Source organism: Poecilia mexicana, unplaced genomic scaffold (genome assembly GCF_051168715.1).
Source record: "Poecilia mexicana isolate PSO_F unplaced genomic scaffold, ASM5116871v1 scaffold_3, whole genome shotgun sequence".
Taxonomy (NCBI): domain Eukaryota; kingdom Metazoa; phylum Chordata; class Actinopteri; order Cyprinodontiformes; family Poeciliidae; genus Poecilia; species Poecilia mexicana.
In genome coordinates, this window is record NW_028263372.1 from 25,763,233 (window position 1) to 25,789,949 (window position 26,717).

The 26,717-nt window shown below is 36.8% G+C and overlaps 1 protein-coding gene across 2 annotated transcripts; it reads left to right on the plus strand.

Moving 5' to 3' along the window:
- The first annotated feature begins 121 nt into the window (after positions 1-121).
- Positions 122-26,032, plus strand: cnsta (consortin, connexin sorting protein a). Of its 2 annotated transcripts, none has more exons than XM_015010423.2 (13): positions 122-1,331; positions 5,286-5,348; positions 5,615-6,001; positions 10,686-11,278; positions 13,368-13,398; positions 15,321-15,407; positions 15,665-15,746; positions 16,878-16,899; positions 17,089-17,155; positions 18,231-18,760; positions 20,283-20,447; positions 21,564-21,717; positions 22,654-26,032. In XM_015010423.2, the coding sequence occupies exons 2-13, from the start codon at positions 5,339-5,341 to the stop codon at positions 22,860-22,862; spliced, it is 2,337 nt and encodes a 778-aa protein (XP_014865909.2). In that variant the 5' UTR covers positions 122-1,331; positions 5,286-5,338; the 3' UTR covers positions 22,863-26,032. The 2 variants fall into 2 exon arrangements, with proteins under 2 accessions (XP_014865909.2, XP_014865910.2); XM_015010424.2 differs by having other exon boundaries at positions 122-1,327.
- Positions 26,033-26,717: the final 685 nt, after the last annotated feature.

The window sequence follows — 26,717 nt, forward strand, 5'->3', positions numbered from 1 at the left end:
TTCCACATTTTTGTCTAATTGTTTCTGCAGAAACCCACAGATCAGGTAGATAATCTGTTTTCAGAACAACCCTGTGCTCTCCACAAATCTGGCTTTTATGGAAGAATGTTTAAAGTCAGCAAAATGTGAAGACAAATGACTATATCCTCGAGTAAACATGGTGGTGGCAGCATAATATTATGGGGATGCTTTTCTTCAAAAGGGCCAGAGTTATTGGATGCAGTGCAGTGGTAAATAAACTGCTAACTGGTCATAGGAAGATAGAGCCAGATCTTAAACGGTTCAGATCAAAGAGTATGTTAGGATGACATAGTTTAAGTCTAGGCATAAATCTACTTTATAATTTGTGACAAGATATATAAACTGATGTTCAGGATGTTCAAATCTGAATGACCTGTTTGGAAAATTATCTGTCTCAGTGCACAAACCTGGTAGAAACAGGTCTCAATACCAGTCCTCCTTCCTCTGGACAAAAATCTACTTTTCTAAGTTCTTTTTCTTTTCACACTGGGTAGTATGTGGCCCAAGGTGGTTTAGGTCAAATTTGAAAGAAAATTTTCAAACTAAGAAAATATATTTTTTTTTAATTTCTGTTTTTTCCAGAAATTTTCAACTTTTCAAACTCAGAAAATTCCTTGCAGTAAAGACATTTACTGAAATTAATTAAGAATTTCTGAGTTCTTTTCTAGCAAAATTCAAACTTTTAATTGAAACTCAAAAAAATTTCTTGTTTGTTCTAGAAACTTCCTGAGATTAAATTCAACATTTCTGAGGTTCTAGCAAATTTTTGACTTTTCAAAACTTTTTCTTGAAAATTTCTGAGATTAATCTGAAAATTTGCGTTTTTTTCTCGGACATTTTTAGACTCAAAACATTACTTGTTTTCTGTAGAAATTTTCTGAGATTATTAATGTCTGAGGCTTTTTTCTTTCTTTTCTTTTTTTTTTTTTAGCAAAATTTAAACTTTTGAAACAAAAAAAAATCATCGTCTTTTCTAGAAATTTCTAGAAAATTTATGAGTTTTTTTTTTTTGGGCGGAAATTTACAACTTCTTTCTGTATACAATGACTAACACACCGTCGCACCCTTCACATTTTTGTGCTGCTTTCTGTCACGCTAAACACAAAGTGAAACATGGACGATAGATGGCGCTAGAGCTCGTGGTCGGTGTAGCTGACACACTCCGCCCGGGCCCGAGGAGAGCGGCAGCAACGACCCCTGGCTGTCTGTTGACTGCGGGTAGCGCTTGCATTACACTCCGTACAACAACATCCTCGGCAAGGTGTCTGATGCTGAGCTCTCCGCCCTTCAGCCTCTCTCTTCAGCCGTAAGTACGTCCTGACCGCGCTGCGTCGTAACGTTTATTCCGTTGCAGCAGTGGCACTACAGCTAGTGCGTGGAAGCGTAAAGAAAATGACGGTGCGGGTTCCTAAAGGTGGCCAGATGTGTCTCCTGTTTGGCTGGGCGCTAGCTAATGCTAGCCTGGTAGCAACATCCACTAACGTCAAGACAGACGTAGCGATTCCACATTAAATGGGTTAAAATGAAGTATTTGTTTCTAGTTCCTCTCAGAGGTTTTCCGTCTTTTTAGTGAAGCAGCACAAACCTCGTTTATTATTTCTGCTTCGTGTTTCAAAAGCAACGTTCGCAACTGACAGATCACACATACAACATGTTAATTGAAAGCTCAGCTGTCAGTCACGCCTGGCTTTCTAAACTGCCTGCGGACAGCTATGCGGTTTTATTTACTAAATAATCAGTCTCATTCTGGAGACCTGGCATCTTATTTTGTCTGCATGCTGTGCTTTTGGATTTACGCTGAATGTAAAATATGGACATAAGGTCTGAGCTGTTCTGTTATTCATTACTGTGGCTTAGAAGATCTGAACTGTAGCCAGCATCAGCGCTCCACCCAACTGATTGGGATAGTTCAACTGCAGAGTTCAGGGGTTTTATAGCAACCTACAAGATTTCACCGAGTGTCGGCAAAATGCCAGGGGCGCACCCAGAGGGTTTGTAAAGGGCGCCAGATGTTGGTGGGACACCAAAACCAACAGACTTAACAAAAGTTTTATTAGTCATGTTAATAATAGGGAAGTACAGAATTAGGAAAATATGCAACATGGAATAATATTGGTGAGAGTTACTATGACAATATGACTTGCAATAAATAAATACATTTTTTAGACATTCCTGCTTTTGGTTGATTGTGAGTAGTTTATCCAGCTACTAGAAGACAAGTTTATCCATTATTTCCAACTCAATAAGGTTTTATATCAAAGATGTTTGGGCTTAGTTGTATTTTTTTTAATAAATTGATCAATATGCTGCCTCTTTTGCTTGAAAAACATTTTCATTCTGCATTAGGCAAGTGTTAACAAATATACTGTATTAATGGCACACAGGGCTTTAAAGCATGGCACCTGAAAAATTAGCCAATACTTTTTACAGTCCAGGCAGTTCTTTGCAATATGCATATTACCCATGGTTGTATTTTCATTACGAATGTGCACAAAACTTTGTTTATATTCCACTCATGTCAACAAAACCCAATTTCGCACTTGTGGTGTTTCCATTAAATAAGAGATACAATTAAAATATGTTTATATTTGCCTTACGTTTGTTAATGCAATAAGTCATCAAAAATATGCTGCGTCATCATCTTTATCATTTTTGCCAGTAGTAGCACGCATGATTAAAAAAAAAGTTTCCATTGCAGTTTTGTAAATTATACTAATTTTGATTCACCACTTCATCGTAGCACAAAAACTTTTCATAAAAAAAACCCTGTTTTTTTTTTAAAAATTGCTGTTTTTCTGTTAAGCAAATTTATTTTTGTAATTCCAATTTGCACAATTATTGTCAATGGAAACGCAATTAGTGACAATGCGATGATGATATATTGTGCAGGTCTTGGTACTGAGTGTCTCTATGCTAAAAATCAGTTAAATCGATAAGTTACCACATGCTTTTTTTGTAGCTTCTGGAAATGTGTCCATGTGTCCATAATTTTGAAAAACTCTCCCTCTCTTGGTCTTTAACTTATAAGCACTGTATCATTTTAAAATGTGAGTTAAGCTCTTGCAAATGACAAAACGTTTGACATGAAAATGTTTTGAAAGTTTAGCTAACTTACCTCATTTTAAGAACATTTAAATGTAACTTTGTCTTTTGCTCTCCTAATTTTATGTTTTTCTATTTCTCCACCAAGTCAATGTTACTTTAGTTTTTAGTGGGTGAGTTTTAACAAACAGATCGGGATATTTATCCTCCGTGTTTGTCCATTTGGCTGAAAGCCACTGTCTGCCTCTGTCCTCTTGTGTCGTGTATTATTCATGCCCCCTGTGGGGTGAGGGCACTGATTATAAAGAAGAGAGGATGGCTGTTTGGAGACGGATGTCTCTGTGGGAGAGGATCGTTTGACGACCAGATCCTGCATAACAGAGAAACTCCTAAAACGGGTCAGAATAGCGTCTGTGATTGTGATCTTGAGGTTGCTGGAGCGTAAAACTTAAATGTCAGAGATGTTTGTCTCGGTGTGTTTGTTGGATCAGTCGCAGGCTGGAGCCGTGCTAAGTTTGTCCGTTTCTTTTAAAAGGTGAGGAAAAGCAAACAGTCGTTTCATTCAGAGGGTGTCGTCTCTTGTTAAAATATAATCTGCTTATGAAACATAGGTGGTCACAACGCGTTATGTGCGCTCACCTCCCTGTAGATGGAATAAGCTGCAGAAAACTGGGACAGCTCTGTTCCTCTGAGATCGGCTGTAATTAACCTGGATCTGCGTGTTGGGTGAGATTTCGGATTGTTTTCGTATTGAGCCTTCTCCTAAACTTGATTTTAATTTATGCCTTTATCTCCTTTTACATTATTAAGGGAATTTCCAGTACTTTTACCACCTAAACGTTGATTTTTAAGAGATGGCCTAACCAGTTCCAGTCTAAAATCTGGGTTCGGACCAGTTGTTGAAGGGCAGGTCTAGGGGTTAGTGAAAGCTTAAAGTGGTTAATCTGGTTGTGTCAGTCTTGACTGCTGCTGAGTCAACTGTAAACAGAAGCAAGGCAGTAAGAGTGAAGAAAAAAACTGTGCTGTTGCATAATACTGATTTGCGCTTTACGTTGATTTACCTGTTCGTTCACCTGCCTGCTTTTTCCAATTCAGTTCAATCAAAAATACTTCATTGATCACAAAGGGAAATTAAATGTTGTTATTCATATTAATTCAAATTTTTCAGAGTTATTGTTGATGATGATGATGATGGCTGTTGGCAGCACAGATCTCCTGTAGCAGTCTGTGTTACAGCGGTTTTGAAGAAGCCTCTGACTGAAGACACTGTTTTTCTCTCATGAAGTAGATTATTGGGGTTGTCCATAATTTTCTTGATTTTGTGTAATCCAGGTTTATTTATCTATTCCAGATTTTCAACTAAGTAACATGTGAATTAAACATGTTCCACACTGCTAAATTGAATTGAATTAAATTTGAGAAAAATGGGTCATAATTTAATGTCCAGAAAATTTAAAAACTGCCAGAAAATTTTAACAATCAGAGTTTGGCAAAATATGCAGTTTAAGAACAGAAAAACGTTAATACTTTTATTCCTCTGTCTTAAAAACAAGGGTGGTGAAACTCAGGACCTTAAACTTGATTACACTGCAAAAAATAAAAATAAAATAATCTTACCACACTTGAAATAAGACAAAACTAACTTGCAAGTTTTCAGCAAGAAATATGAGTTTGTTTCAAGTAAATAATTCCTTAATATTGATGAAAAGGTGCTAGCTTCACTGCCAGGTTATCTCACTTACAGCCAACACTTTTTCATAAATATTTGGGAATTATTTACCTAAATAAGCTCTTAGAAACTGGTGAAAAGCTACTTGTAAGTTAGTTTTGTCTTATTTAAAATGCACTAAGATATTTGCACTGGAAATTAGACAAAAATCCTTGGTAAGATTTTGTGTTTTTGTGATTCATCTGAGCATGTAATTATTTTCTTATGCTGCAGAGTGAATGTTTGACAGTAAAAACAGATCTTTACCAGTTAAAAGTTATGATCAGCTGGAAGAAAGCTGCAGTCATGCAGGTTTAAGACAAAAGAAAAGAGTTGGACTGTAACTTCATGTTGATAATCTCTTCTGGCTCAGAGGTTCATTTGACAGCTTGGGAATGATGCCACACTTGTTTCACATGTTTGTTTTCTGTCTAAATGGACTCAAACCCTGTCGGCCATGTTTAAGCTTTGTCTGAAGTCGGGTTGTTTAGTCTTGTTTTTGTCGTCTCTGCAGGCCTGAAGAGAGGCTTCCCTGACTGCAGCCGCTGGTCCTCACTGCAGAAGCCAATGGATCATGGTGGTTACTTTTCACGTTTCTATGGTTGAATAAAAGCTCAGAGCAATTGTAGAGTAGTAATTATATGTGATTTAGAGAGAAAATAGCAACTGAGAACAAGGGAGGTTGTTTTGGCAGCATTTTAGCGATGCTGTGGTTGCTGTTGTCTCAAGTTGCAACAGACAGTCTTTAAATAATGTACAAAGGAAAATGAGGCCCTCTCTTTTGTTTTTAAATGTATTTCTATTCTTTTCTGTACCCAGCTGATCCAATCTTTTTATCCTCAGGTCTGTTTGAGATGGAGGGCAACTCGATGTCACAAGTTCACGTTGATGGCTTTGATCTCTGTGACAACTTGTCAAACTCGGAGGCCCTCACCGCCCAAACGCAAAACCTCAATGAGACACTCGCACAAACTCTCCCTCTTCCCCAAAACGATGAGGGAGGAACGCGCAGCCCCGGCCAGAAACCCTCTCTGGGCAACAATGAGAAGGAGGAGGAAACGGGGATAGAGGGATACTCAATAGGAAGCAGAGACATGGATGAGGAGGAAGATGTGGATGAAGTGATGAAGGAAGAAGAGGAAGAGGAGGAGGAATCTGAGGCGTCAAGTTCTTTGATATGCTGCCAATCACCAGACAATCTGATGACTGATTCCTCTTATTCGGAGACAGGTACTGCTCAAACATCCATGCTGATCGTCGTTTTGAATCTCTCCGCGTCTTTTTAGTTTTTTAAATAACAATGGTCAACAGCCAAAAAAATTGTCTGGGGTTTTTCAGTTTACAGAAATCAAAATTTGTAACATTTATTTAATAGACTCCAGGGTTTCCCACAGTGTCTTATAAGCCTGGCGGGCCACCAGGCTTTTCTTGTGTCCTGACCAGGCTTAGCATTGTTTATTGATTTTAGTTTTTTTTTAAGTATTACCTTTTTTATGGTTGGTGTCTAGGTATTAATCTACCAATAGCGCACAACTATCAAGTGATAATATCAAAGTTCCTGTTAACTTTAAACATTGTTAAACCCAAAAACATGGCGGCCGGCTGGATGATTGCCCTAACGCCCCGAGCATCAGGGTCAGCAAGTTTTCTGGGGGAAACCCTGCACTCTGTTAGGAAACAATTATTTTCTTCTAAAACCTTTTTTGGATGATAAACATTAACAGAAATGAATTGATAATGTCACAAAAATGTAATCGATTTAGTCCGAAGATCGGATTTCTATGAATCAAGTTAGAATAAAACCTGACCAGAATGAGAAAAATGGATGTCCTTTTTGGATTCAGTTGAAAAAACATATACAACTTCCAAAAATACTTTTTTGTAACCCAGTGTCATCTTTACAAACAAGCAATTATTCATTCAAGTAGAAAACACAAACCAGCACTGAATTATGGCTAATAAATCATAAAATGGGAATCAGCAGGTTGAAAGTATGAGAAAAATATTTTGCAGAAATAACTTTGAAATGATGTGAAGAAAAAACCCTAACCCTAACCCTAAACCTGAAATGTTACTTCAGCTCTGAACATGCAGGATTCCTCCTGCATTCCCTCATGTTATCTGACACTCCCACATATCTGCTGCTGTGGTGAGCTCTGCACGTTTTCACATTCTGGTGGCAATCACTCACCAAAGCAAAGCCGTCATAACCTAGTGAGTTTTTTTACATTAAAGAACTGCAGGAGGAGTCATGTTTAACCTTAAAATCTGATACTAAATGACTCACCAGAGTTAGCTTCACCTGGGCGTCAGTCACATCTGGATAAAGCAGTGATTTAGGAGTAAATTAGGGTGAGCTTCATTAACTTTTGACAAAATATCTTAATATTAATATTTTTCATTGTTATATTGAATAATTGATTAAATATGTTCAACAACCGAAATAATTATTCGCGTCTAAATTATGCTGAATGCATTGCAGCTTTTATTTTGGTATTTAAAGTACATTAAATCAGGAAACCTATAGAAAAAGCAACTGATAAAATGTACTTGCACACCTAAAACATCAACATTTATTAACAAAAACTCAGCAGTTTTTCTGTCATACTATTTTAAAATATCTGTCACCATTCAGTACTTCATAAAATCTGCTTTTTGAAGGTGCAACCTGGACACTGTTGCCTTGCAGGAAGCAGGTTCAGGGTTCAAATCTCAACCTATGTTCTTTCTGCATGTTATGTGGCGCGTTTAATAATCTACAATACATACAACACAGAGAAACCAAACGAGAATGCAAGATATGAAGTTGTGTTAATCTACTTATTATTGTCTAAATAGATTTGGCAGCTTATTATGTTGAGGAGAGAAAAGAGAAAGGAAGAAAGAAAAGAAGAAAAAAGAAAGAGACAAGTAAAAACTTGTTTTAAATAATATGTCAGGTTTACTTCTGGGTCAGGGCTATAAATAAAGTTAATTGGGTTTAAACTCTACAAATAGTACAGAAAATGTATGAAACCTGTAGTATCGACATCCTCCAGCAGATGGCAGAAGACAAGAATAGGAATCAGCAGGTTTTTGAAGATAGTTCCTGTTTACAGAAGTCAATAAGGAAACTTTGGCTTTTTATGGGTTAATTTTAGCATTGGGTATGTGAAGTCAGAGGAAATGTACATCTTCTGACTGTAACAGAAACACAATATCGCCTATAACTAGGCCTGTCACAATAACAAATTTTGCTGAGCGATTAATTTTCTAAAAAATTATTGCGATAAACGATAATATTGTTTCAAGACCTTTTGACACTGATTTAATGGAAATGACGTAATAATACATGCAATTTCCTGCCATAGATAGATGCACTTTATTTTCAAAACAACACATAACACTGGAACGAGGGGCGCAGTAAAGGGGTGAAAAGTGATGATGATTCTAGGGGCCCTGACCAGCAGGGGGCCCTCCACAATTTAATTATTTATTTTTTGTTCATAGAAATAAAATAAAATAAAAAAATCGGGGTCCTGTCAAATACAAAATTAATCATATTGTATTTTCAAAGATTGTTTTTAGCAGTAAAAATTAAATGTTGCCCCTCCCAGACCAAAAAACACACATCTGTTTTTACCCTGAACTCCCCCCTATCTGCGTTAAATGGTTCATTCCTGCTTGGAGCGCTTAACAATGATGTATGCAGCTACAGTCAGTAGAAGCTGCAGCTGAATACAGCGGCGACTGTGCCAGTTACTATGCTGCTAAGAAAAGTTATAAAATCAGTTTTCAAAAACAAAATAGAGAGAGGGAGAGAGAGAAAAAGGCAAGAGTGTTAATTTATAACCCAGTTTTTCTCCAAGAGAGGTGGGTAGACTGTGTGAGATTATCAACCATTTAGCATAATTAGCTTAGCTACAGACTACTACTGTTCACTAGCATTTAATGAAGGAAAAAAATTACGGTAACACTTTATTTGAAGGGGTGTGCATAAGACTGACATGACACTGTCATAAACATGACATAACACCTGTCATGAACATAACGAAGTCTTTATGAATGCTTATGACTGTTATCATGAAGTGCCATTTGATAAATAATGACACTTTTAATGCAAAGTTTCTCTAAAAGTTGCATTGAAAGTCCATTAAAAGTGCCAACTTTGCATGATTTTGTAAATTATGATAATTTAACAACAAAAAACGTACTTGAATAAAAACTAAACAACATAATGCCAAAGTAGAAATAAATACTGCATTCAACCAAAAGAGTGAAGATTATGAAGTCTGTACTATATTGGCCTTCAGTAATCACTAGATGTAAATAGAGAAGACGGGCACATCCGACTGCCTAATGCAGTAGTTCACACTACACGATTTTTGCCTCTATTTTCCCCTTATGACAATCTTAGATCATTGGGTGATCTAACATTGTCGCTGGTGATTTCATAACCGATCATCGTGTATTGTGATTTAGATCATTGTGGCCGCTCCGATCTAAATCGGGGGTTTTCCCCGACTGGGAGCTTAATGCAGCCTGTTGAATGTGACAGGTAGCCAATCTGTGTCTCTTCTGAGGGGAAATTACGGAGGGAGGGGAATCCCAAACAACCAGAAGTCCAGCGGACATTGGTGATGATATGTGGAAACAACATTAATGTTTATTCAACATTTCATGCAAAAAATATAGAAATGACAAGGAGAGGAACTGGAGCCAAATTGCTACCGCAGTTGATGAACCCGGTAACTTTTCAGCTGTTCTACATTAACATAAATAGGTTACAATGATTTTCATTCAGTCAGGACTTTACGCTGACTCTAGCCACATGCGTCACAGGTAGATTGTAGTAAAGCATTGATTAATGCCTGACATTAAAATTAGTTAACTGGACTTGTAGCCATTATTTTGTGCCCAGGTGACTGGACACCACACGGCACGATCAAACCCGATCGAACAGTTATACCTAGGATTTCTGTCGGCTAATGTGTCTCTCAGGTTTTGAAAATGGGCCGACAACTCGTGTAGTGTTCGCTGGACATTACACTAAGGAAATGAGGAAGGGAGGGTCAGTAGAGAGCAAAGGAGTTGAGCCTTTTTTCATTCAGTGTCATCAAGAGAAAAAAAAAGACAGGAAGAGACGATAAAGCCGATAATTAAAATGAGGTCGATGGGTTTAATTTATCGTGCGATTAATTGATTTATTGTTTATCGCGACAGGCCTACCTATAACAAATTTTGCTGGATGATTAATTGACCCAGAAGTTATTTTGATAAATGAAAATATTGTTGTTTTGAGAACGTTTTCAAGTGATGTAATGGAAATGGCATAATAACGCAAGTACACCCTGTCAAAGATCAATAAACTTTAATTTCTAATGAACGTTTAATTCTGGGAAATAAATAAAACACCTGAAACAATGAAATGGATTCTGCAGTCTCCATTGAGACCAAAGCACCAGATTGAAGACTTTGTCATCCAGTATTTGTAGAAAGTGAGAGAGACAAGAACATTTCATTTATCAAGCTTATTTTTGATTTATGCAATTAATTAAAACAAAAGTGCCTGTCTATTAAAATTAAGCTTTTTTTGCTAACACTCTTAAGCACATTTGTATGTAAATCAGCACTGATCTCATTGTAATCATAACATTGAACATTGACAACACCTTTACTATGGTTCTGGGCTCTACACACCAAATGAGAGCCACCATCAAAATGTTAATTTTTTTATTCCTTCTGGTTAAAGTGCAGGAACCAACAACATTTTTGTTAACCATTCCACTTTAAAGATTCAGTATTTGTTGCCTGTGTAATGTTTTTGTTGAGTTTAGTTGCTGTATTGTCTACTTCCTGCTTCAACCATGTCACTCTCTAGTTCCTTGTATCTGTGTCTCTTCTGTGTGACGTCTACCTGTGCTTTCCTCTGCAGGCAGTTTGTTGGAAACTCCATTTCACTTCAGCCCCGGGACCAGTCCAGAACCTGCATCCCCCATCATCCCAGTCATCAGTCCGGAAACTTTACATCCCATTAATTCAGTGAGACTGAGTCAAAGTGGAGAGGAAGTAATTTCCAGTTCCACCAGCTCTGGGTTTTCCATCTGCAGTCAAGCGACTACATTTAACACGGAGTCGATGGGTTTAACCTCAAACACTCAGCTTCACGGATCTTCTGGGACCAGATGTAACACACTCGCCTCTGATGCAACATTAAAAGACTCCTGTCCAAAACAGCTTACCTCTTCCAAGGATCCTGTCTCCAACTGTGGGCCTGCTTTGACTGGAGCGACCAGCAGCTCAAGTACTGGATTGGTCACCAACAGAGAACCCTCTGCCTTCACTACAGGAAGTCATACCACAGCCACGTCCTCAAATCAGGAACAGTTTACCTCCAGTCCAGTCGCTGAATATTCTTCAGCCTCAACCTCGTCAACAGGGTCTGCGTTAAGCCCAACTCTCCTGGATTCTCTGGAACAGATGGCAGAAAGAGATGATGATGCCCACCTTCCTCAGTACCTTCACCAGGTAATCTTTTGTCTTTCGCCTCCTCTATGTTAAATGGGACCCATTTTGCAAAATTCATATGTTGCATGTTTTTTAGTGCCTCCATTTGCGCCTCAGCTGCGTCTGAGAAACAGCCCAAACATTTAAAAAAAAAACACCCAGACATTTTTCTGGCAAAATGTTGATGTTTTTTGGTGTCTGAAAAATGAGACTTTTCAGAAACCTCCAGATTGGCAAGTCACATTCGATGGGCACTGCGCCATTACCTAGCCCAGCCCCGTTGCCTAGCAACACAAGCTGAGCTCCAGCATGTTTGGTCAGCCGGTTTTTACCGCTGCATGTCCTGTACAATGGCTCCTAGAAAAGACAAATATTTTGTTGTGAACTTCCCATCCAGAAACCACATGCTGCATTCTTTTTGGGTGAGCAGGAGGCTTCACTTCTGCTTTTCAAAGATGTACGGTTGTATAAATACGCATCTGTTTGCAGCTATTATTTTGTGTGAATATAAACATTGAGTTTGGGGCGTGGCCAGCAGCTGCTCATTGGGATTTAAAGTGACAGAGGCCCTAAAATGAACTCCTGCTGAAAGGAGCTCAAAATAGGCAGAACTGAGCAGCCTGAAATCTCTTTACCCAAGAATGAATTTGTGCAAAAAAAATGTAATGAACACGTTTTGCAAAGCCCATGGATCTCCAGTAACTTGTTGAAGGAAGCGTATTAGGTGACCTTTAGACACTTTGAACTGGGCATTTCCACCAAGCCTGGCGGGCATTTCCCATTTAAAGGCGTCTTTCCAGCCTGTAATGCTGGCTTTCTGCCAGCCTCGTCTATTCAAACCGTTGCTTTCACACGAGCATTTAAAGGGCTGCTACTCATCCAGTCGACCTCAGAGTGGCACTTTGCACCCTGGGGCCGGGGTGTTTCTGCTGGCATGTTCAGGAGCCAGATGCACACTTCATTAAAACTCACACTCGGTGCTCACCCTCAGGTTCCCTGTGTTAGTTTCACTCTGGCTCGCGGAGCTGCGTGACTGAACTCGTACGTTCTAAGGCAGGTTAATGTTTGTCAGATTGACAGCGAACACCTGACCCGCGCTGGCTTCCAGATTAAGTAAGAGCGTCGGAGCAATGGAGGAAGACGCCTGACAAGAAGGCAGCATAACGTTTGAGTTGAGCTTGTTGTCACATCCTGGCTGTGACATTTGGTCACTGAAAATTTAAAAAAAAAAAAAAGTTTAAATAATCTTTTTGTTTCTGAAGAATGTAAAATTCTACTCTAATTAATATTATTATTTGTGCATGCTGTTATTATTTTATTTTAGATCTGCAACTAATCAGTTGACACATGTTTGTATTATTCTTGACCAACTTAAACACTTATCATTCAGTCAGGTTTCATGATATAACAACAAACACACAATAATTGAAACTTTAAACTAAACTGGCTGTAAAGATTCTCCCTTTTAACTGGAATTGCATATATGCATCATCCCATAAACTATAAAAAGTTCAGATTTTACTGCTGTCATAAAACTCAAAACTGTGGGATTTAGAAGCAGCAGTTTATTAATGTGGTATGAACTAAATTTACATGCTTTAAAAAAACCTACCAGGCAGAACAGAAAGCAGCCTGAAGCAGTTTCTGATCCCAGTAGGCTACCTAGAAAGCCAAGCAGTCGTCACCGCCCTCACTTCATTTGACATGCGAGAGCCTTATGCTTCCTCCTCCTCCTCTTCCTCGCTCTCACACACGCTGCTCTTGTTCTGAGATCAGCTGGGCGACATGTACGCCACGCTTGCTGAAAAGAGGTACAGGGTATTATACGATCTCTCGTTTTCCTCTGTAATTATTCATCCATCTTATTTACAATTCATTCTCTGTAAAACAAAATAACGCTGTTCCTGCTACATCATGATTTTTATTCCTCAGCTCAGTTTCCTGTAGTGCTCTTATCTTATATATCACTGCCTTTTCTTTATCTCTGTCTTTACTTATTGATGTATCGTCTTGTTCCACGTCGATGATCTTTTGTGAAAATGTGTTCTGGTCTCTGTGACGGCTGATCAGATAAAAGCATTTTTAAACTCTGTCCTCTCTTTCCCTTCAGATTGCCGAGACTTTCGTCCTTCAGAAAGACTGTATCCTTGTTATGTGTACATGCTTTTGTTTTAACTGTATTCATTTAAGTATTTTAGTACTATTATAGCAGACAGAAAATGAGCAGAATAATAAATTTGTTGCTATTTATTTGAAGTTATGGGTAAACCTGTCACGATAAACAATAAATCAATTAATTGCATGATAAATTGGACAACAGTCTTTAAAGAGATGCTTCCTTTTAATATTGTTGAAAAGCCGCCATTTTGAGAAATACTGCAAACATTTAACATGTATGCAGCCAGTTTGCACAACCTGCCACTTTTACTTACTTTCCCTGTCTAAGCTCAATGATTATTGTTTTTAAGACGCAGTTTTGGTTACTAAGACTTCATGATCAGTTTTGATTATTTTTGATTTGGTGTCTTTGTTTGATTATTTTGGATATATAAAAGTTTTCCAGTTCTAGTGTTAAATATTGTTTAAAATATATATATTTTCCATCTTTGACTGGTCTTATTTGCATTAATAAGCTATTATTATTAATTATTATTATATTAGTTGAAAACGGTCTCAAAATGGCAATATTATCGCTTATTGCAATCATTTCTGGGACAATTTATCGTCTGGCTCTATAAAGTTTAATTCTACATGATGCTCGCAGAGAATAACAATTAATGACAGGAAAGAATGATGGAAGGACAAGTGAAATCGCAGCGCTTACCGTAATCAGAGGGAAAGCCAGTGGGTGTGAACACATGAATGCATGAGAGAAAAGGGAAAGCAAGCTTAGCTGCAATGAATCTGTAGAGCGTAAGTTAGTGAGAGAAAGCATTGAGCTGAGTCAAAGAAGGCTTGTGTTTTGGCTGCTCATATCCATAAACATGAGACTTCAGGCCCCCGCCCTCCGATGTATCTGTTCTCCTGCCTTTGTGTTTCTTCTTCCTCTCACCCGGTTACCCCCTCTGTACGACCTAAAACTACTCTGCAGCCTCTCATGTCGTTGTATCTTGACGGTATTTACAAAAGTTGGAAACAGCTAGCTTAGAAACCGATCCGTACCTTCTCCCTGCTGATGTGTTGATCAAATTACCGACTTTACCCGCTTTCACACCACATGAGTTATATCATGAAGTCATAAACGGTGTTTCCCTCTACACAGAAGAAGCCTTAAAAACGTTCAAAAAACCAGATGCTAACCAGTTTTCTCCATACATGCTAGGCTACTTGACAGTGGGGCACTGTTTCCATAGTTACCAAGGGTTAGACGCATACCTTCTCCGTTATGCGATATTTCATATCTTTCTAATCATACTTACTTATAAGGTTTATGAACGTTAATCTACCTTGTAAAAAGTGTACGCTGTAAATCCGCGGTTAACAGTTGAGCTGACAGTCATTGATTGACAGCTATTATCCGTCGCCGCCATATTTCCTCATTGCAATAAAAAAATATTTCTATCCTTGTCTGTTTGTGTAGCCGACCTCGCAGGACATTGTGACCATTTTTAAAGTTAAATCAACTAAATCAAAGCGATATTATGCCACATGTCCGTTTTTTGACAGACTTTACAGGAGTGCATAGGTTGTTTTGACGTCCGTCATGGCGGAGCGGGCGGAGTTCTGGAAAGCGTGACGTCACGTGCTAAAGGTCAATAGTCCCTGTGTGATTTCTTAACATCGTGCAGTTCTAGTTTGTCCTGAATTAGGCGCCTCTTAAGATTATCTTGTTCGTGTTTTTGGTGTTCAGGAGTGTTGTGTTCCTCTACAGGTAGCAGGGTACCAGCTACATGGACAAAAATAGAACAATTTAAAAAAAAGCACAATAAAGTCTGGATTATTATTAGCAAAATACAAAGAATTACTGTTAATTCAAGATCTATGTCAGGTTTTTATCATGGAACGATGTAGTAGGTCATTCTGTTTTGGTTCATGTGTTTAAGTCTTGACTTTAGCTTCTCAGACCAGCGAGCGTTGTTGTTTATCCAGCTAGAGCAGCTTTACCACCAGAGAGTGTTGGAAAACCTGAATGCACTTCAACAGCAGTGGGGTAATACACAGCACACCTCTCTCATATATATATATATATATATATATATATATGTGTATATATATATATATATATATATATATATATATATATATATATATATATATATATATATATATATATATTTATTAAACCCAGTATCATTTTCAAAGTACATTATTAACATGTTCAGTGTTGATTTACTACGAATCACTCACCATGTGCTCAAATGTTAAATCTAGAATGTCACACTTTAATTTGAACTCTTTCCCTCTCAGTGAGTCACTGTGGAGGAGCGTCTCCTGAGCTGGCAGCCACACACCTGGACTCTCTGAAACACATCTGCCAGACACACTCCAGGTAAGCCTGCATGTTTTTAGGGAGTCATTACATGAACTGTTGAGTCAGGCTCCCCAAAGTGCGAGAAATTCAGCCTACCAGCAAAAGCAGTTGATACAGATTGATTTTTTTTTTAATGATTCACATAAATAAATAAATGTTCTAACATGATTATTTGTTAAACAATCATGTTTTAGAACATGATTGTTAAACATCATTGACAAAGACACACACCTACAAATTGCTTTAAAGTTTCACATGTTTTTGTATTGAAAGAAAACGATTTGGAAAAATTTTCTTTTGCCTGATTTTTATTTTTGTCCTTTAAATACCAAAATTTCAATTTAACTACATATTTTGGTCTGTCTGATGATGTAATTTTTAAATATTAAATGATTGTTACTCAGTACTTTTTACCAAATACTTTTTTACTCTTACTTGAGTAATTTCCTGGATGGCTGCTTTTTACTTTTACTTGAGTAAAATATGTTAAAGTAGTTTTACTCTTAGCTAAGTAAATTTTTGGGTCCTCTGCGAATCACAGCTGTGTGTTGTGTAAACTCTGTGATGCGAGTCTGTTTGAGTGACAGAAACACAAAAATGTGATGAGTAATGAAGTGATGGGTAAACCATATGTCCCCTGTCCTCTGCTGCTGCCGCTGCACTTTCAGACATATGAGCCACTGCACTGATAAGGTTTCACACGCAGCACACACACGCAGCACACACACACGCATCACACACACGCAGCACACACACGCATCACACACACGCACGCACACACACGCACACAGACCGAGTCGTGTTTCCTTGCCTTCAGAGGACATTCCCTTAACTTCCACTCTTTTTCTAGACACTTTGATCCAAACTGTCCCTCCGGTTTATGCCTCTATATAGTTACATGTAGTTTATTTAAACTGTATTCAATAGTTTAAATAAACTCCTTTTACTCCATGATGTTACTGTGAGCCCCCAGACCTCCCATCACATTTTAGAAACACACACCCACACACCCAGGTTTTATTAGCCAGGGAAATGTGTTCAGGCTAATATTAGATTGGGAGAGCAGAGACGGGTCACACATCTTCTTTCACTAAACCAAGCCGGACCTTCTGTCCGCTCAGCCTCTGATTCTCTCTCTCCTGTTTTCAGACCGACGACACGAGATGCTGAGGTAAGACATTTTCAGTTTGCATCGTTTCCGCCTTTTTACGTGTTTCGCAAAGTTACACGTTTCTGTTGACCACCTCACAAGTTGCTAATAGTTATTAATTCTACCACTCCTTTTCCTTGTTAGAAACTCTAAAGTTAAATGTATTTAGATGCTTTAATATAATGTAACAAATATGTGATATGTGTTCAGGTTGCTCTTTTGGACAATTTGAGCCTTCAGTGTGGCGGAGGGGTTTCCCGCCCTTCATGCATTTCAAGTAAGTGCGGCATTTTAAGAATCGTGTCATTTGTATGCTTAATTCTTTGTATTTTTTTTAATTACATGTTCATACTTCTTGGAGTTTGTCACATTTTGTGAGACGTGGAAACTATAAATGTACTTTATGTGAAACACTAAGCAGCGCATCATTGTGAATCAAAATAAATCACATTCATACAATCACGTCAACTATTTGTGCGTAGAATAAATCAGTTTTCATATTATAGTTAAATGTAACCATTTAGTTTGGTGAATTGTTTCTACACTGGGAATAAATCACTTCTTATAGATTTTTTTAGCAGTCAGAGTGAAGCTGAACGGCTTCCTGAGGTCAGAGGTTCAAACTGATTGAAAAGAGGATGGATGATATCTTCTAAAATATTCCTTTCTGTCGTCTATGTTCCTTTAGCAGACAGTTCAGATGGAGATATTTGTGGTCTCCCTCTGTTTTACCTGCCACACTGTAAAACATTTGAGCCACATTTAGTTGTGTCTACTGTCGTTTAGTCTTTAAGTCAAATAAATTGAGCAAGTTTTAGATTTTAAACCTAAATGTTTGAATTTGTGAAAGATAAACTGGTAACACTTTATTTGAAGGGGGTTGAATAAGACTGTCATGACACTGTCATAAACATGACATAACACCTGTCATGAACATGAATAAGCCTTCATGAATATTTATGACTGTTGTCATAAAGCGTCATTCGGTAAATTATGACACTTTTAATACAAAGTTGACATTATTCAAAATGTCTTTGTTATGACAACTTGACATTAACCAAGAAATCATTACTGATATAAATTTGTTATAAAAGTATTACTGATTGCACTTTAAAAATTAGGTAACTTTATGTTATTAAAGGTAAAGTTTTACCTCTGTTTCACAGGTTTACAGACATTCAATATAAATAAATAAACTTTAGAGAAGAACACTATGTTTACAAATATTTACACACAGCATTTTTTGTTGAAATATGAACATATGCATTTAAATTTATCTTAAGTACAGTATTATTTGGTTGCAGTTTGCATGTTTATACATAAATAACTTCCTTTCCTGTTTTTTCCTGCAGCCCATCTGGTTGAAGGAGGGATGGAGCAGAGAGACGAGAATTCATCCTGTCCTCCTGCGCTTTCCGACAATTTGATTAAAAGGCTCAGTTCACCTGAAACGGACCGGAAACCCCCAAATGGAAGCTCACAGAGGACGCCTTGTGGTTCCGATCAGACTCAAAGGCAAGCTGGCGGCAGAGAGGCGGAGGGAGGGGGAGAGCCCGCCGCTTCAGCTCGGGGAAACGGGCTGCACCCCTCTGCAGCTGGGGGAATGGATTGCTCCAGCCCCGCAGAGCAGCAGGAGGAGGATTTAGGTCCGGCTCGGGAAGCACAGGCGAAGGAGGAGGAAGAGGAGGAGGAGGAGAGTGAGGTTGAGGAGGCAGCAGAGGCTCTGGAGATGGAAGACGAGGGGACGGAGGACGACGGCGAGGAGAAGCAGAGCGAGCCGGATGCTCATCTGAGTCAGGAAGCTCCTGCAGTGGAGACTCTGGTCAGTGGGGCAGAGCTGCAGCTGCACAGCGAGAAGCTGCACCTTTACCAGGACATTCAGGTATATCATTTATTCTTCCATATATGGTCATGAAACAAACTAAAGTTAATTTCAGTTTAGTGTGCTGTTAGGGTGGGCATCCCTGCTCTGTTCGTAGGTTCTGTATGTTATGCACACCCTAAATGATTTATGCTGCTGCTAGCAGCCTGCAACTAACAATTATTTCAGTTATCAATTATTCTGATGGTTGATCTTTTAAAAACGACACATTCATCAGTTTTTACATTTAAGCCTTTTTTTATTTTTCAAATTATGTTTTTATTTAGACAGATTTCCATCACATTCATTAATCACAGTAGGGCTGTTGTAAACGATTATTTTAGTACTTGAGTATTTTATCGATTATTCTTACAATTAATCAAATAAGTTAACAAGTAATCAAATAAGAAATGGATCAAATAAAATACATTTTTCCTACCATAGCTAGTATTACTATTGGATATCAACATCTTCCTCAGTTTCTTTACATCTGAGCATCCCTAACTATTTCTTTTCTGTAGTTTAGAAAACTAACCAGTAACAATAACAGCTCACTTTTTAAGTTAACCTGGAGAAGCATTATGCAAAAATTGAAAATTATATTTTTAACGTAATTTAACGAAGCTTCGAGGCAGATGATTTTCCTCGAGGAATTTTAATAATCGAGGAACTTGAATCATTCGAGGAATCGTTTCAGCCCCAAATTACAGCTTTAGTTTTTCTTTTTCAACTTGGAGGGAAAAATTAATGTTTTCCATAACAAAAATCTGATAGACAGTAGGAGGTGGTTCTGGTTTTAATCTTTTCCTTAATGGCTGACAATCGTTTTTGTCTTTATTTAATGTGTCAAACAGTAAATACAAAGGTTCACATTTGAATGTTTACATTAAATATATTTAATGTTTTTGTGGAACTCTTTGCAATGTAGTGTTATTACCTCAGTTACCTTAATTTAAGCCTTTTTTATATTAGAAACACATTAAAAGATACATTACAATAACAAAATAAACATTTTATTGACTAAAATGCAGCAACACAGCATTTCTTTAGTGAATGGTTGACAAACATCTGCAGCTAAAAACACTTATATCAGCAACATGTGACCAGCTCAGCTCTTCCTGATAAACCTCACATCATCAGAGTGTAGAGCTGATCTGTTGATTATTTTCTGGATTAATCAATTAATAATTAGATTTAAAAAAATGTGTTTACTAGGAGATTTTCTTTTACTACATAATTTAAACTGGGTAGAACAGATTTATGTTTTTTTTTATCCTAAATGCAAAATGTATGTATGTTTTTGTACAGTTTTGGCTTAATTTTTATTGCTCTGACTATGTTGCCCTTTTACCAATTTAACTTTTTTGAGTCTGAATACTCCAGTTAATGGTTAATCAAGAACTAGTTGATGATTATTTCAATAACCGATTCATCATGATTAATTTGATTAATCGTTTCAGCCCTTATAAGCAGACAGAGTTAAAAAATGTCTGAACAAAATGGTGCAAAATAGAAAATCTCTAAGTTTCCATGCTGACTGCAGGAGGACTCTGAGAGCTGCCTGAGCGAGGAGGCGCTGTCTTCCCAGGAGGCCGATTTGGAGCAGCAAGAACAATATCCAGAGGAGAGGGAGGAAGAGGAGGACTACGACTTCATCAGGAGAGCTTCTTCCCTGGACGAAATGGCGAAGCTCATCACAGTCGAAGAGGTGACTGTTTCTCTGTCATTTTTTATTATTTTTATTGAGTATGATACTCTCAAAACACAGCAGTAGATTGAAGTGAAAATCAGTTTATTATGTTTTAAAGGTTCTTCCTGGATCTGTCCCTCCTCCTGTAAAAGACACGTCTTCTTTAGAGGGGACCTGTTAAACGTGCAAAAATTCACATTTTGCACATTTTTGTCATTCCATTTGGATCTCAAGTGCTTCTGAAAACAGCCGATGTGCTGAAGAAAAAAACCCATCCAGCTGGTTTTGGCAAAAGGCTTATGGTTTTTTGGTGTCTGGAAAATTAGATGTTTCAAAAACCTTCTGAATGTAACGTCCCAAATCAGCAGGCACTAGCGAAATCCAGCCTGTTACCTAGCAACCCCATCAGAGTTCCGCCCGTCACCTAGCAACCCCTGCAGAGCTCCAGCCTGTTGGTCAGCTGGTTTTAATGCTACAATGACTGCTAGAAAAAACCTGTTTTGTGGTTGACTTACCATTCAGACACCACTTACTGAATTCTTGTTGCTTGTGCAGTCGGTTCCACTTCTGCTTTTCAAAGATGTTCGGGTGTAGAGACTAGTATCTCATTACCTAACAATGATTTTTGTGCAAAAAATGTAATGAACATGTTTTTTATTGCCCATAGACCTAAACTAACCTTTTCAAGGAAACATAATGAATCACATTTAAATTATTCCCTATTTTCTAACTCTAATCTAACAGTCCTTGAATCCTTGAATATGTGTTTTAGATGTAAAGCAGTTAGATTAACGTTTTCAGACGGTTGCTTCATTTAAAGAGACCAATCTTAAAGTGCAGAACTAAAATGTGCCTTTTAAAACATTTTTTTTGTCTTTTTTTGCTGTTTTAGTTTAAGGTTTGATGTCTCAGGTTCTCGCTGCTCTAAATGGGTTGAAAATGGCTTCAAATTGCTGACTGATGTCATTATTGCATAATTTGAGTCACAGACGCTCTGGTGTGATCAGGTCAAAGTTCATCTCTCGTCAAAGTCCACTTTGAACCATAACTTGTTTCACTGTTTCTTTTGTTTATGTCTGTACGTGTCTCTGCTGTGAAATGTCTCATCTTTTTGTCTCCTGCGGTGCGTCTCAGATGTCCCCCGCCTCTGGACTTGTCTCCATCTTGAAGAAGCAAAGTGTGTATGTGGACAGCCTGAGGACGTCTGCTGACCCAGAACTCACTCCGGAGAAACCCACGGCCAAGAGACGCGTCCGCTTCAAAGTTCCCGATGATACCTATGACCATGGTACTCGATTTATTTCTTTAAAGTCACCAATAAAGGAAAACAACTTTGGGAATTATCATTAAGTGGAAGCAAATGTTACTTCGGTATTCTGCAAAATCAACAAGTCCCCTCCTTTTTTGTGCTAAATGTTTTTCTGTAAAAATGTTAAAAAAATGTTGGGTTTAAGTGACTAACTCCCACCTGCAGGTGGCAGTATTTCTTCCTTTTGCTCCACTGCTGCCTCTGCCTTACTTGAAGTCAAGTTAAAGTCTGTGATCGATATGCAGAGTAATAAAAAGTCACTTTTAACACTTTTAGATATTTCTAAATTAGCACAACAAAATATGTAATTTTCATTGCCAAAAATCACAAAAACAATCTCAACATTCTGAGGAACTGATCAATGTGAAAAGATGTTCCATATTATTTCATTTTACAAATAACTTACTGAATTCAGAGACAGCTATTTATCGATATTTGAAGAGTTTAACTGGTTTTATTAGATCTGTTTTACTGGATGATAAATTGAAGTTTTTGCGATAAACGATAATATTGTTGTTTTGATGCTATTTTCAGGTAATACGTTCTTAAAGATCAATAAACTTTAGATTCTGATCAACATTCATCACTGGAACAGGAAGACATATTAAATATCCAAAATAAAGAAACTAAACAGAAACAAGAAATAAAATGAATTATGAAGTTTCTGTTAAACAAATTTTAAAAAAACAAAACACCAGACTGAAGAGTTTTATCATCCAGCTTTTGGTAGAAAGAGAGAAAACAGAAAAATCAGTTAGTTTGTTTTAATTGATCATGCAATTAATTGATTTATTGATTAGGTTTTATCAATTACTTCTGACATATGATAGTTTGACCCCGAGCTGCAGAGTGATGGTCAACAACTCGCCTCTGTCTGCGTGTGATTTTATTTTATTTTATTGTTTTTCTGCATAGATGTTGGCGGTGGAGACTCCTGCCTGCTGCTCTTCCTCCTCTGTCTGGTTACCGTCGTCATCAGTGTCGGCGGCACCGCCCTCTACTGCGCTCTGGGGGACGCCCAGTCCTCCGTCTGCCAGGACTTCTCCAGAAACGCAGACTTTTACTTCGGTCAGATCCGTCGGGGGATAACCCGGCTGCAGCACTGGTATTCCTCCGGGTTATAGCAGGAATCCTCTGACGGGTGTTGAGGTAACGTTCCTCGTGAAGAGCTTACTGCCGTTTATCGAGTGGCTAGTCGTCTCCTTCAGATGCATTTGGCGTTTTCAAACCCGCAATGTCGACGCTCTGCGAACACATTTCCAGTGCACTTTTAATAAACATGTTTCAGATGCCTGTTCACGGAGAAATCTGAAGAAAAACTAAGATAATTAACTTGTGATGTCTTAATTTTTGTACGACAGAAAATCTGTCAGCTTTCTTACTTTGTCCGTCAAAATTAAAGAAAGTCTTATGTGCACAAATGTTGCTGAGAAGTTTAATACTTCAGCTTCAAACGAATTTACTAACTGATGCGTAAAATAATGTCTGATTTAATCTCATTAAGGGTTTTGTAATTGGTGCAACCAAAGGTGTTGCTTTTATTGTAGAGTTTTTTTAAAAGACAGAAAATGTAACTTGAGAGATAAAACTTTGCATCTGTCTGCTACTTTGAATGAAATCACTTTGTCCTAAGTGTATCTTAAAAATATAAACGAATGTTTGGAGCTTAATTATGAACTTTGCTTTGAGGCATCTTTACAAATCATCGTGAAATGTTATTATTTACCATCCATGAATTCCTAATGGCGTACAATCATGTTCTATTTGTTCTACGTTGGTGAAAAGAAGAATAAAAAATCATTGTGAAATAACTTATTTTAACCTTTTCGTTGCGTTTGCAATGTGCAGCTCCCTGTTTGATCCGACTCGGCGCCATGTTTTAACTCTCTGGGTTTCACTGATCAGGATCTGGTTTTGTGTAGCATATTTAAAACGTTGAGAAAACGGTGCACATCTGTACATGCTGTCAAATGATTGTTGATCATGTTGCACATGAGACCGGTACTTTTTAAGAAAATATTTTTGAAGATTTTGCAATATTTCTACAGGCATTTCTTTCTGTTAGGAGTTGACATCGTCAGATAGCCATTCGTTTGCACAGACCACTTCAGCAGAAAACGCATGAACTACTTAAGTGTTTGTGTCAAAATATGAAATGTTTTATCGATGAGAAACAAAAAAAATATATTGTTAACGTTATTTACTTGGTGTAAATAATGGATGCAGGACCACATGAAGCTCAATCTGCCTGTGTGTTTGCTCTTTCAGGGAATTCTGGGAATTAATCCGCTGAAACATCCGGTTTGTTCTGGTAGATTTTCCCAAAAATAATTTTAGGAAATCAGAATGACTTTCCGCCACTTGGTCTTCCATATATAACAGACTTTGTTCTTTATTTATTGTCTTTGTAAACCTTAGTTTTGTCTCGTTGAGGTGATTATGTAGCCCAATAACCTCTTTTGATTCGATTCTAAGGCGTAAATTTGTTTTTGCAATGAATTTCATTGCTTTCTTTGGTTTTGTGGAGGATAAATTAATAAAAAAAAATACCCGTGAAAATCCTCACAGAAAAGTGGACAAACGTCTGTAAAAGAGGGAATATGAATGTTTCTCTAATCTTTACTTAAAGGGCTCATATCGTCTATTATTTAACTTTTCTTTTTAGGGTAATTTTCCATGAAATGTCCAAAATATGAAAGAGAAAAAGCAAAAGTCTGAGTCTGGTTAAAAATATCCCAAGGAAAAAGTTATTATAGCAAAATCTAGACTTATTTCATGGGACTGAGGTCAAACTGTTGTGTTCACAGCCAAACAGACTTTAAAATAAACTGGAAGAAGAGCTTAAGGGAAATGAACAATATATAAAAAAATCTAAGAAAGAAGTGGCAACAATTTATCCAGAAGTTATTATAAACAAACCATTATTATAATATTTTTTATTCTTTTAAAAAACAAAGACAATGCCACATGCAAAAATCAGAATAACAAGAAAAACTAAAAATAAGTCTAATTTATGTTCAGGAGTCCAAATAAATGTTTTTTTTCTTCTTCTGTCCATTCAACAGCAGAGCAGCGGAAATTTAAAGATGCAATTATTCAGCCAAAACGAAGGGTGGCGCTGTTCGTTTAAAGGATGTATTAAAATAGAGTGGCACGACTTCAGCATATTTTTAACCATGCAAAAGTAAAAGTAGACATTCAAGAGTAAAAAAGTATTTGGTAAAAAAGTCTACTGAGTAACTGATCAAAGCATCAATAATTTAATATTTAAAATTTACGTCATTAGATGCATCAAAATATAATTTTATGTGAAAACTTTGTACAGATCTGTCTGGTTTGGTTAAAACAAACTTGGTCTTTATTCAGTGAAGTTTATTCAGAAATTTTACTCAAGTAGGAGTAGAAATACTTCATACTGAAATTTCTCAAGTAAAAGTAAAAAGTACAGCAGAGTAAAACTACTCTTAAAAGTATTTTCCCCAAAAAGTTACTCATGTAAATGTAACTAGTTTCTACCAAACTCTGTTTGTTAGTGACGTTACATCATTGTCCATTTTTGGTCATTTCTTCCTGTTTTAGATTCTTTCAGAAAAACAGTTTTAAATTTATTTACCCTCTTTGAAAAGCCTTGGAAAGGCCAAATTGAATTTATATTTTTAAAATATATTTTCAGTCTCTAAACTCTGACGATATTTTCCCTTTAAGGATAAAACAGTATTATGTTTGTCTCCGTAAAGCCTGACCATTTGTTGGAGGACTTTCCTGGTTTTAACGAGTTGTTGATGCATTGATGTTTTCATTTGCACATGTCAGCTGCTGGCTCAGATGACAATCACAAAAACACAACTTTTATTTAACCTTTCAGATGATTTGTAATTATTTATGATACAAGGGAAATGGTTTTAAATGGTTTTAAAAAGGCAGATCCATCCTGTGGTTTGTGTTTGTTCTCTTCAGATGTCTGGCGTAGTTTGTTTTATATTTTTGTTGGGTTTTTTTTGGCTGATTTGTTTCTTCTGTCCTGTTTTTCCTTGCATATATATGATTTAAACCCTGTGAGTTTCTGCCAATGCTGTCTTTATCATCTTCTGCATGGAAATTGTTAAATTATTCAAGTGTTTTCTGAAAGTATTGTACTTGTTTTTATTTCTTTTTTTAAGTGTATCACTGCTCTGACAAACAATTTTCATGCATCATTTTATGAACTCTGACTTTTTTTTTCCTGAGTTGTAAATTTGGTTTTATAAAACAAGTTTTCTTTATCATGTCTCATTAAAATCTGTTTTCTTTGGGAGCTTGTGTTGCATTTTTTTCTTAAGAAGTTTATTGTGCAGCAATTAAGAGTTTTTAGCAACTTAGATTCTGTCTAGAAATTATAATATGCTGTTCACAAAACATATCAGGAGTTGCGGTGATCTCAGACAGAATATTTATCATGATTTACTCGAAGGGATTTAAGTTGTATTCTTCATTGATGTGCTTCCTGATTTTTCCTTTAGGTGTGTTTAATGGCATTATGTGAAAAAATACTTCAAATAAAGGAGAATTTAAAAAAGTGTAGTTCATAATTATGAGATTATAATTATGAGATTGCTAAGTCACAATTATGAGAAATGTTTATTTTTTTCATGAGTGTGGTGGAAATGGGCTTTCCTATTAAAGCGATAGTGATCAAAATTAACAAAATATGCATCTAATTGTACCATTTTGTGTTTAATAAAAAGAATATACAACTGCATTTTAATTTTTTAAATTATTAAAATAAAATCTGTATGAATATTTTTATTTTTAATGTATTTTTTAATGTTATTGAACAAAATATTTAAAATAAATATGCATTTATATTTATAAAATATAAATTATATCTATTTAAATTATATTTATATAAATGTATGTTATATTTTTAGTATAATTTATATATTATATATAATAAACATGAATTATATTTATATAATTATAAATATGTAAATATAAATGTA